The sequence below is a fragment of the Juglans microcarpa x Juglans regia genome, chromosome 3D (assembly GCF_004785595.1).
Source record: "Juglans microcarpa x Juglans regia isolate MS1-56 chromosome 3D, Jm3101_v1.0, whole genome shotgun sequence".
In the NCBI taxonomy this organism is placed as follows: Eukaryota; Viridiplantae; Streptophyta; class Magnoliopsida; order Fagales; family Juglandaceae; genus Juglans; species Juglans microcarpa x Juglans regia.
The window spans coordinates 18,334,166-18,347,458 of NC_054598.1; the positions used below are offsets into that span (position 1 = coordinate 18,334,166).

General features: G+C 33.8%; 1 protein-coding gene across 1 annotated transcript; it reads right to left on the minus strand.

The window, feature by feature from the left end:
* Window positions 1-11,733: 11,733 nt before the first annotated feature.
* On the minus strand, window positions 11,734-12,715 carry LOC121256274. Its single transcript, XM_041157012.1, is given in 2 exon segments — window positions 11,734-11,851; window positions 12,521-12,715. Coding segments are annotated over 2 exon segments (282 nt in total). The 5' UTR covers window positions 12,685-12,715.
* Between the last annotated feature and the right edge of the window lie 578 nt (window positions 12,716-13,293).

Here is a 13,293-nt window from a genome sequence, read left to right on the forward strand (position 1 = left end):
CTCCAGCACATATCCATGCGGTGTTATTAACAGGCTTAATGTGCTTAATAAGCTCCCAACTAGATTTCTTTTTTGGAAGTGTTAGGGTGGCCATAAAAACCAGTAAACATCCATTGGTTATTAGAGTCTGCTTCCTTGACTGCAATGCTTATATGTCATGCTGAAAAATTAATGAGTGAAACATCAAAATCCTTTTTCCTCTACTTTCTACTGCCAAACAACAATAAAAATTTAACCTGGCTCTGACTTTCTCAATTCTACCTCTATTACTCTTCGTTTCTATAAGAAAAACCAAGTTTGGAAACTTTTCCTTAGTTAACAAATTAAGAATTCGATCTGTCTAAGCATTCCTAAACCCTCGACATTTCCATCATAAGAGACTCATTGATGCTGGCAGGGCTGGGATCCAGCCATTACCATTGAATTTTCAATATCCACACCATTAATGTCAGTCTTTCTTCCTTTTTTTACTGTTAGGACTTTCATGGACCTTATCACTAATATTTTCATTGAGAAAACCAGCCTGCCTTCTTTTACTTCCTTTTTCCCCATTAAAAACATCTATTATGTCCATATGTTTCTTATTTTTGGCCCTTCTTTTCCACTTGGTAGGCTGACTCACTGATGTGTTCAATATTGCTGCTGTAGGATCTTCAAGATTTTGAGTTGTCTCGATAGCTTGAACATTGCTGATGGCATTCATTTCAGTTTCCATATAAGCATCAATCACCTCATTCTCCTTTTCCATCACTGATTCTGTTATCTCCTTAATTCGCTCTTGCAGATCATTGCTGGTTTCCTTATTGAGCTGCTGACCCTTTAGTTGCTCTCCTCCCTCATAATGGAGATCAGATTCCTAAAAAACAACTAATGTTATGGGAGTTTCCTGATTGGAAGCCTTATTTTTTGCTGAATCGAGATTCCTTCCAAATGAAGACTGGGGCTTGTCCACGTCATCATCTTCAACCTGCTGTACTGCTTGCTGTGAATGTGGGCTTGATCTACAATCTCTCTTCTTCTGTTTATCAATCACACTAGGTTTTACAGCATAAGTTCTCAACCATACCCCATATTGCACATTATCTTCTGAATGTAAATATTTATCATTGGCCTCTCTTAAACAACCATCACTCCCATGTTTGATCATACCACATCTAAAACAAAAAATGGGAAGTCTCTCATACTTAAATGAAATCCACACTTTGTTTTCTTGAAAATTGAGATGTATTCCTCTCATTAAAGGTTTGGTAATGTCAATACCAACCTTAACTCTAAGGTAAGGCCCCCATCCAATCCCTTCATCATCAGCATCTACTTCCATCACTTCACCAATGACTTTCCCAATCTGTTCTCCAATAATTCATGTCATCCCACCAAAAGGAATATTGTGCAATTGAATCCACAAGTATTCCTTATTAAAAGTAATATCATTTGGAGAAAAACAGCCATCAAAATTCTTAATACAGAAAAGAAATCGACCAAATAACCATGGCCTACCTTGTTCCATCTTGTTTAAATCTTGTTGTTTCTGGAACTCAACAATGAAAAGATTGGTTCTCACATCTTTGAATATCACACGACTTGAGGCTTCCAGATACTTAACAAAGTAGTCTTGAAAGCTTGAAAACTGAAGTGGCCTATTAGACACTGCTTCCCTTGTTTATGTATGACATCATCTGCAGACAAAGCTAGTTCCACTTCAGTTTGTTCTGCATCTGTAAACTTGAGATTGCCACATTTTTCAATTATCTCCTCTGTCATGAGTTTTGGTGATTCACTATAACTGGATTGCAAAAAAAAAAAAAAAAAAATCAAAAGACTGAAAAGTGACAACTAAAACATTCTCAGTATAAACTAGAAGACAAACTTACCCAAGGCAAAAAAACTCCTAATGAGCAAGAGATAGGAGACCCTACTTCACCTCCCCAGCTAATTCACCGCTTAATTACATGCCAGTCTATGCATAGAGTTAATGGTACGAGCGTAGAAATGAGTAAAATAAGAAGTAAAAAATTATGAATCTTAGAGCATTATTAAATAGTAAAAAAAATTGATCTATAAAAAAATTTTATAAAAGAAAATTTATAAACTGACATGCCGTTATGCAATAAATTAGATCATCAATTTATTTTTATTATAAAATAAATATATGTTTAAGATTAAGTTCTATTTGATTGATTGTTATAGAAAATTTTAAAGCTGCAACTATAAAAGATTGAAAAAAAAAAAAGAAAAAAACTCTATGAGCCACATGGTTTCTAACCTGTTATAAAAGGAATCAAATAATATTGGTTCTTTCTCTCGTCAATTCTTCCTCTCTCGTGTGTTATTCCTAACCATGATTTTCTGCATTCCTTTGGCCTTTTTAAAATTTTAAAATTTAATACTTTTATGTCTTTAATATCTTATATATTTTATATTTTAAGCTATAATAGTTTTGAGATTCTTTATTTTTCGTTTTCTTTTATTCTCAGTTTTTTAATTTTTATATTTGTTGTAGGAAAAATTATAGTTTAGGACTTAAGGTTGCACATTTTACAAATTATTATCTGAGATTTAAAAAGTTTCAAATTAGCTTATGAGGTAAGGATTTGATTTTAAATGGTCTCTCCCATGGGAATTTGTTAGGGATAGGTTGGACACTTGGAGTATCCCAGAATTTTGTGAATAATATTAAAATTGTTTGTAAATTATAGTAAAATGATTTGAGTTAAGATATTTTATTAGGTTTTGAGAAATAAGAGATAAAAAATTGAATAAGAATATGATAAAGTTTAAATTATTTGAATATAATCTTTTAATATAATTTTTGTTTTGAAATTTGAAAAAGTATTATTATTTTTTGTATTTTGCTTGAAAATTGGTGAAAGTTTTAATAATTATGTAATGATTAGAAAAAGTAGAAGATTTGAAATTAAAAGTATTTTATATTTGAATGATGTTTAGAAATGAAATATCTGAAAATGTTTGAGAACAATTGTGTTGCCCAACGGGCCTTTTAGTCCTGGTGTAGAGAAAGCTGTGGTAGCATTTATGTCTCACGTCATGACAAATTGTAAGAGTATTGTGTGCGTGCGAGCACACACACATACATATAGGTTACAATTTGATCCCATTTTGGAATTATTGTTGTTTATAAGATTGATTGGCATGGTCAGAAATTCTCGTTTGTCTCCACTTTTGCAAAACATATAAGGTTCATTATGTGACGCCTCCAAATTCCGCTTGGGATCAGACGGACATTTGAAGTATCAAGACATGCAATACAAAGTTAGCTGCTCCTGTTCGTAACATATACGATGCAATGTTCCTAACATGTATATAGCGTAATTCAATATTCACAGTAGATAATTTTTTATCTTTTGCAATACTATGCACCAAACTGAAAATATCTCAGATGCTTAAAACATATTTCATACATAGTGACATACTAAACAACTGAGATCACAATGCTAGTCCAAAATGGTTATGATAAAAAAGGTACTCGAGATTCAACTCCATAAGTACAAGTAGTGATTTAAGTTAACTACTATACTATCATCGACGTCGCATTGTCACTTAGTCGACCGTTTCCAGTTGGTCAATTCATGGCTCTCCTTCAGATCCTGTAACAAGATCTACCATTCGGGAGAGAATGATAGTTGAGTTTATCACAGTAAGATTTGATTACAAATCTTAGCAAATTAACAGAAAACCTCAACACAAATTAATGATGCATGCATGACAGTAAAAATATAAATGCATAATCACAGTCATTAGTAAGCATAACATAACTTGATATAAAACATAACATAACTTCACATATGACATAGCATAACTTCACATATGACATATCATAACTTCAATATGACATAACATAACTGACATAACTTAAACCGAAACGTGAACTTGACTTGACTTGCTTGACATGAACTTGATCTGAGACTTGACTTAACATAAACTTGATCTGAGACTTGACTTAATATGAATTGATCTTAAACTTGACTTAACATGAACTTGATTTGGAACTTCACTTAATATGAACTTGATCTGAAACTTATTCTTATCTCATGAAATTATCATGATGTTCTTATCTTGTAGGATTATCACGATAGCGTAGTCTTATCTCATGGAGTTACCATGATATTGTATTCTTATCTCATGAGGTTACCATGATAGCGTATTCTTATCTCATGGAGTCACCATGATATCTTATTCTTATCTTATGGGGTCACCATGATGGTGTAATCTTATTTCATGAGGTTGCCATGATGGTGTATTCTTATATCATGGGGTTACCATGATTGCGTATTATGTATTCTTATCTCATGGAGTTATCATGATTGTGTATTCTTATATCATTAGGTTATCATGATAGCGTATTCTTATCTCATAGGGTCACCTGATGTCGTAATCTTCTCTCATAGGGTTACCATGATGTCGTAATCTTATCTCATGGGATCAGCATGATTGTGTATTCATATCTCATGGGATTACCATGATTGCGTATTCTTATCTCATGGGATTATCATGATAGTGTATTCTTATCTCATGGAGTCACTATGATAGCATATTCTTAATAAATTGAACAATAACTTAGCTGCACGAGGACGTATATGAGACATAAACATTTTGTAACTTGACATGGCAAGTAACAGACAAAACTTTGTAACATGGCATACTTGCAATAGTGAACATTCCGTGACATGGTATACTTGCAATGTATAGCAATACGTGACATAATATCTTGGGTAATAGATGAATAGTTTATGACCGAATGAATTCTATGTAACAGATAAATATGTAAAGACTTGGCATAACACATATGATAACATATGTATATACACTATAGTTCATTTACTCATCACCCATATACAATAAACTGATAGTAAGTTAAAAGCTAATTTACCTTGGTCTTCGCATTTCTAAGCAAAGTTAAGCGCGATCACGATGAACTGAAAGTAGTGATTTCTAAAAGTTAGACCTTAATCACTAACAATTAGAAATGTGAAAAAAATACTAACTTAGAACAAAATTACCATTTTTCTCTCTACATGTAGGAAAATGATTCTTTTACCCATAAATTAAGGATTTTGCATTCTAACTCTAAAAGTTACCAAAATTGACATACCTCATGTAAATTTTGTCCTAAACTCTAATATATATATATATATATATATATATATATATATAAATTGAAACTAAACACAACTATGAAATCTCTATAAGGGCCGAAACATGTATAGGTTTTTTCCCATGATTTTTGTTGCAATTCTTCCAATTTCAAAACTCATGATCAAACCAAATTTTTGCCACAAAGATTTTCCTATCTTAAGTTTAAAAACATACTTAAAACATCCACTAAAAATATGCTATTTATCAATACCAAACTTTTTAGAAAAAGGATCCAAACTTTTTAACTAAAAAGGCAAACCCTTGAATCATATGGTTTGATCTATTTCAAAGCATTTCCAAGAACTTTAAAAAAATCCAAATTTTACTTCTAACATATTCATAACAAATTCCTACGAATAATCATGTTTTGAATCATGAACAAAAGTCATCAAAATCACTAAAACCATACTTGAACTTTTCGGTTATTTCTAAGTTTAAAAATAGATTTTTGTTTCTAACTTGTTTTCATCAACCTCTTGATCCATGACTTATAAAGATGTGATCTTCAAACCAAAATATCATATGGTTTAAAAATGTGTCCTAAAACATATCCAAGCTTCAAACACACAATCACTTGGTTAAAAATAAACCAAAACATGAATTTAGCCAAGAACATCAACACTTTGGCCTACCCGAATATTTCTTTGTATAAAAATTTATATATTTGAAACTAACATCAAATATTTTCAAACTAACATTATAAAATGTATATAAGAGGATTAGGGTTCTCCAATAAAATTATCAAAGCCATTGGAATAGGTTTAAACCACAAAAGATCTAAACTTTCTCAAATTAGAAACTATTTTTCCTTTTCCAGTTTCTAAGTTTCTAGATCTAAAAAAATCTTTCATCAAAAACTTTACTCATACAACAAATACTCAACCAATAATCATATACATATGTTAAAAATACTCATGGAAATTTCGAACCAAGATCTATTTATTAGCTTGGTCAAAAACTCCAAAATATAACATACTCTCCAGTTTATCTCCCAAAATGACCTTGCTGGAGTTTAAACAATATTTTACTGATTCAAAAATATTCAAATAGAACAAATAAAGTATCCATGTAAACTAGACGCAAAAAGAAACAACTTTCATGAAGGTAACTTTGTGATAAAATATCTAAAAAAGCTTCGAATCAGGCGTGTAATAGAGCTTAGAAAAGCTACTTGAGAGTTTCTTTTGTGTTCTTTCAAAGGAAAGTGTAAATGAGAGGTGATTTTCGTGAAAAGGGGGCTGGCGAGCTTCTTGCAGAAGTTATGGAAGAGGATAAGGCTGAAATAAAACTTGAGTGTTGGTCTTTCCTATCTAATACAATACACAAAATTAGTTAAAGATATTTCCTCATGGTGGAGTGTAGAATTGAAAGAGTGAGGTGACCCTTTAGCTTTTTATTTCAAGTACCCTCTAGGCCCTCTTGAGCGAATCTGGTCAGCCATGTGGGGGATGAAATGGTTTAGTTATGAAGCAATGTTAAGGTGATCAAATTCGTGGGTCTTAACGGGCCTAAACCAAATGGGTATCAATTTCGGGTTTTAAGAGGGTTTGGGTTGCTATCAAGCTCAAATCCAATTTCTCTTTGCCTAATCAAATATCTAAAGTTAAAAAGGTTGGATAATGATGTTCTAATATAAATTTTAAGACTTAATAGCATGTAGAAGTAATTTAATTAAGTGATTAAACACAATACTAGAAATCGATTCAATTAGGTATTGGAGGTCAACTTTATGGTTTGGATAAAACCGTTTAGGATTTCGGTTTTAACCATACTTTTGGGTTCTCAGTTGGATTCCAACCATAAAGGGTTTTACTAGGGTGTAAACCCGCTTTGGTTTGGAACAATTTGATTGGTCGGATGAAATATAGTTTTTGCTTAGGTGATTTGATCTCGCACCTTGATTCCTTCAAATCCATCAAATGTTCCTCATGGTGCCAAGTGTCTAATACTATTTACTATGTGTGGCTAGATCTTGTCAAGTGTCCAAATAAAATTTCTTTAACCTAATTTGGACATTCCACATTGTGATTTTGAAAGCATTGCACTTGGTGCGCTTATCGATGTTACTATTCACTCCGAAAAAGTGCATAATAAACTTAGTACTGAAAAATCCTAAATATTCATATTAATCTACAGTGAATATCGTTCATCGAAATTGAACTTTGAAGTGTCCCTAAAAATAAGAACGCAGTTTTGAACAGGCGTTTCGTTCGAAAATATGAAAAGGGATTAAACGCCATAAAATCCTAAATAATCAATTGAGTCTAATGTCGTAGATCATAATGTATTCTGAGACTTCTAACTACTTCAAATAATTAAAATTGCACTTCTGAAATCATAGTGAGTGATAACACTCGCTATGTTGACAAACTAAAATCTATGCAATTTGGTTGATTCGTGAAAACTTATGGAGTTTTCACGAGATTTCTAAAGCCTATATAAATTCCACCATTGAATTTCTAGTAGGCTGTTACATATTGGATCCTGAAGTGATATTATATTAAAAAAGATGATATTCTTGCTCGCAACTAGTAAGTCAAATGGTGTGACTGATTTTTCCACACTTAAGATGTTATTAAAAATACTACTGGGATTTCCTTCTGACTTCTCCAAATATAGAAAGCATTGAAGAATTCCCTTTTGCTAAGAATATGATTCAAACGCTTGTATATCATATTGTCTAGGCATTAACCTGTTGAATAATGCTAAATATTGTCATGGGTTATTCTCAAAGACTTAAGTAGGCATTAACCTACTTCCTTTGATAAATCCATTAATAAATATGTTAAGTCGAAAAAGAAGTATGTTCTCAAGGATTTAAGAAAAAAATTTAATTTACTTATTAAAACAATCACTCCAAGACAATGATGATAATTCTAACAATGAGTCCAAGGCATCTTTTGAAGCCATTGTTGATCATAGTAATTCCTATAAAGATGATCTATTCGGACATGATCCATGACTAACCCAAGGTTATCTAGAGATTGATCCTTGCACTCCGTGATTCCTTTTGTTTTTTCTTGCTTTCGGTGAATTATTATTGCTGAAAACCATGATTGCTGCACTCCGAGATTCCTGCTGCTTTTTTCCTACTTTCGGTGATTGTTGTTGAAGACTATTATTGTCGCACTCCAAAATTATTTTATATATATTTTAAACATGTTTTCTCATGTTTTTAATTCTTTCTTTTTATATGTTTTCATTAATTGGATCATGCTATTTCATGATTCATCTATACCTAAATTAACTATGAATTTTAGTTCAATTGCATCTAACATTCTGCGCGGGGAAGGAATGGTCCACCCAAATAATAAATAAATAAATAAAAATGCAATCCGAGCCATACCCGCGTATTGTTAGTACAGTGAAAACTCCGATCCACCGCACCTAATCATATCATAAGTTGCTTACAATAGCAGTCATTGACCATATCAGCACCTCGCCTTCGCAGCTCAGATTCGGCTCCTCTCTCTATCTCGCCTCCTTCGCAGCTCAGATTTAGGTTTCTAGCTTCCGATGGAACGCGAATCGACGAAAATGTGGGAAATGGGCTTTGTTCCTTCTAGCGATGGTAATCCTTTATTTTCCCGAAATTTCTTATTTAGGTTATATTGATGGTTTTTTCCATTTTCTCTGCTGTTTTCGTTTCTGGTGTTTTCTTTTTCCGAATTGGTTGAAAACAGTTGTTTTGGTTCCTGATCTGTCTTACCCGTTTACTTGAAACCCTAAGTCACATAATCGAAATTTTAATTGTTGTTTGAATTGTGTTACACGGCTGCTGCTTGAATATTTTTTGCCGATTTGTTTCACTACATATAAATGCTGATTTGTTGAAGAGCCAAGGGAATTGCCGAAACAAAATTTCAGACTCTAGAAACTCTGCTGTGCGTCTCAAAGAGCCAAGGGTCTTCCTTATTTGAAAAAAGTTCCTGGACACGGCTAGTTTACATGCCAGTAAACCCTTATAAATCCCTAAGTTTGCCGACCGTTACTGATTATTCGACACTATTTTTTATGTTTTAAGATGTGGACGAGACTGTAGGCCCAGTGAAGTATAGAATAAGTGTTTATCACATAGACTAATTAGGATTTTATTTAAGTTCAAATAATATGATTGCTGCTTTTTGAAGTTTATATTGTTAATGTGGTATGCTTCCTCCAGATCTAAGGTTCGAATCCTCTCGGGTGCAGACAATTTCTAGGGGTCATCGAATTGGGGAAACTTCCCCTTGAATTACCCTAGGTGCACTTGTAGGAAACTCCTTGTCTAGGACCTATTCACCCTCGGGATTAGTTGGGACTTTGTTCTCGGACACCCGGTGCCAATAAAAAATAAAAAGTTTATATTGTTCATGGAACTCATTTTTTCATTTTTTAAGGGCGTTACACAGGAACCATTGTTTTTATTGTGATCGAACAACACCTTATCGACATCCAATGTTGACCTCAAAATAACTTTTTACAGACTACACATTTGTAACTAAATAATTCATCAATAAAAACTGAAAAATCCCTTACTTAGAAACAGCACTGTGCTCAGTAAAGGTTTGTGAAACAGTTCTGCAGTATTACTGGCCCCAAGTATATTAAAACTTGGTTTAGTTCTTACATGGGACATCGCATTATTTCCATAAAATTGGAAACTCAGGCCAACCTTATATGATTGAGGTCAATTGGCTATGTTTGTTATAGTAACATACCTCCCATAGTGTTAGTGAGATTGTTGCCAACTGGCTGATTGAAAGAACATGGGTGGAAGTTGTGATATAGTGCTTATAAGACCACGAACCAATGAAGAAATAATCTTAAAGGGTGTAGATCTGCTGAAAATCTTATACAACTATCTGTAGAAGAAATTAATATGTTTGCAATGACAGTGTCCTCGTTACTTCCTTTCAACATTCTTCCCATTACTTGCATGCCTGTTGAAGTGATAATGCAGTGTGTAGGAGGTGTTAAAATAATTATAGCCCAAGCTATAAAGTTTTGACTACCTTGTCAATCTTGCACCTGCGATCGTAGTAGTGGCTAATGGTTTTTCTCAACTGGTGCAGATACATTTTCCAAACCTGCCTCTGGTTCTGATGAACCCCAGCAGAGTGGTTGGTTTCGGAGATTTACGATTGCTGCTTACAAACCATACTTTGATGTCGACACTTCAGATGTTTTGGACAGGATTAAAGAATCACTCTTTCCATTTAGGGGAGATTTTAATGAAAAAACTGCTACCAATCCAGATTTGTAAGTATAGTTCTGTAACTGATCTGATACTTGTGACTTATCTGTGAAAAAGAAATAGTTTGGGTTGAAATTCGAATGCTAAGTTTCTTGGTGAAGGTTTGGGGGATTGTTAAGAAAACTGTAATATTATTATTAATTTGACAAGAGAATGAAAATATAGTGATTTTGCTGTTCTGTAATTTTTCAAAGTTATAAATTTAAGTTGTATATGATTTTTAGGGGATTCTATAGGCGTTGATGGGTGTATGATGCTGTAAGCTTGTGTATAGAATTTGCAAATATATTGAGTCATGCATATATTTTCCTTTCTGAACGTAATTTTTTAAGTAGTACATACTTCTGTTGCTTAAATCATTAAGTTTAATTTTCGGAGTTATGATCTATTCCATAGCAGTTAACCTCATGAATGAAGTATGGTTTGTTGCATGAGATGTATTTCATTAGGACGGATAGACCAGAAGTTAATTACACAAGCATACTGCCTCCTGTTTGAGAATCAGTAGTGGTTTCAAGCAAGATTATTGAACTCCATGTATGCGCCTAAAACAATTCTGACCTTAATTCTTCATCTTTGAAATGTATTAATGAAGGGCCTCTTTGACTAATAGAATAATTTTAAATTTGGGATTTGCTCCTCTCTCACTTTCTCTCTCTATCACTGAACTTGCATTTATGCTATATGATTAGTATTCTGAAAACTAACACTAGATATTCTAGTTGTAAGGATACCTAGTTATTGACTTCTGTTGGAAAAAGATCTTACATTAGTTGATTATCTCTTTCCTTCAGTCCGGAGGTTCAGACAAATTCTCTTATATACAAAATTAGAGCAGACCTCTCTTTATTTCTCAATTATATAATTTTTGAAAAGTAGAGGATTTTTTCTTGCTTAAGTTATCCTTATACAGATCCATTTAATTCCCTTTTATATTTTTTTTAAAATTCAACTTTTATGGCAATCTTCTTTACACTTGATGGCATCGCTGCCTTGGTAGTAGTGAGGTGTGTTTCATTCACTAGGTGTGTTGGAAGGTGAATGTTGTTAGAAGTATTGGATGTTTACTTGAAGAATTAAGAGTTCCTTTTAAGAGTCAGATTAAATTAAAATTTAGTTTCATTCCACTCGTTTGTGTTCACCCTCCATATGATTAAGGCACCTCTTGTATAATTTTGATATCAAATGCCATGCAGGTATGGACCATTTTGGATATGCACTACACTGATATTTGTAGCAGCTTCCATTGGCACCTTCGTGACCTACATAGCACACAAGCTGAAGAAAAAAGAATGGAACTATGACATAAATTTGGTAACTTGGTCAGCAGGAATGTTCTATGGCTACGTCACAATTGTACCTCTTGTATTGTACATAATCCTCAAATACTTCTCAGCTCCATCTGGCCTTGTTCAGTTGTTTTGTCTCTATGGCTACTCCCTATTTGTCTTCATTCCTGCACTGGTAAGTCTCTTGTTCTCGTATATTTTCCTTTTCACCATAAGCTACTAGCATGAATTATCATGTTTTACAAGAAAAACCTCATGTTTATAAAGAAGCCCTTTCCTCGGTCAATGAAAGAGATTTTAAGCTTATCTGAAGATTTGCAGTGAAATTAATAAGCCTTCAATGGCAAAAGGGGGAAGACAAAAGCCTAAATATTTCTAGAGAGCTTTTTTCCGAAGCTGTACTTGTAAGGAAAAAAATGTGACCCACCCCTGTCCTGTAGATTACCTTTTATTATTATTATTATTATTATTGGCACTGGGGGTGTGAAAGAAATTTCCAACTAATCCCAGGGTTGCACAATCCCTCGGCAAGGAGTTTCGTGCTGCCATCCTATAGAATACTGTTAAAATGACTTCTCCTATTTGTCAATTATTGTGTAAGGTTATTAATCCTGACACGAAGAAGTTAGTATGCTGTAATCATATCACTTTGGTTCTCCACAACGAATTGGCTTTGTGCAACGGTTTTAAATAAAAGTAGTTATCTTTGGACTTCTGTGCTATTTGGTGCTACGCTTTAAAGAGGATATAGGGAATCCTGGAACTTTTTCATTACATCTTTCGCCAGTTAAATTGACTTACCATATTAATGGTGTCGTTGGGTAGATACTTTGTGACCAACTAAAATGGTTTGTGGTTGCAGTGCCTCTCTGTTGTGCCGTTGGAAATCTTTAGATGGGTTGTTGCAGGTGTAGCCGGGTTCATGTCAGCAACTTTTGTGGCATTAAACCTTCGAGCCCACATCAAGTCAGCTGGTGAAAGGTGGTTCTTCATTGTGGCTGGCATCTTTTTGTTGCAGCTGGCTCTGGCTGTCGTACTAAAGCTCTACCTGTTCACTGTGACAGTGTAAGATTAATATTTGGCTGGTGGCATTGAGTGGAATTGTAGATCACGTAGAAACAGTTTTTTTGTCTTTTTTTTGGTCGTCCCTTATGGCTTCTATTGCCAAAATTCTTAGCTGCAGCCTGAAATATTTTCCTCCGATCAAAACCTCATCTTATTCATTCATTTATGGCTTTCTGTTTTACAATTATTAGCTGAAGTATTATGACCCCATTGAAGGCCCTATGTTTTGTTCATTTGTGGCAATAAAAATTCAAATGAGATTTACAATTATGTTCTCTTGGGCATCAGTGTTCCGCACCAAACCCATAGGGGTGCTAGCCAGACCCCTTCCTCGTCTGGACGGGATGGCAATTTTCCACCCTGCCGTCGACCCACACAACCATGCATCTAACCACCAGCCCAAGTTGGTGGGAGGGGGGGTTTTTTACCCTCACAATATGGCCTCTGCACTCCAAACCCGAAAGTAAAGATCCAAACTCTTTGAATACAAATCCAAAACATATACTCAGATCTAGAACTAAAAAACATATATACAAAGGTATGTGTTGG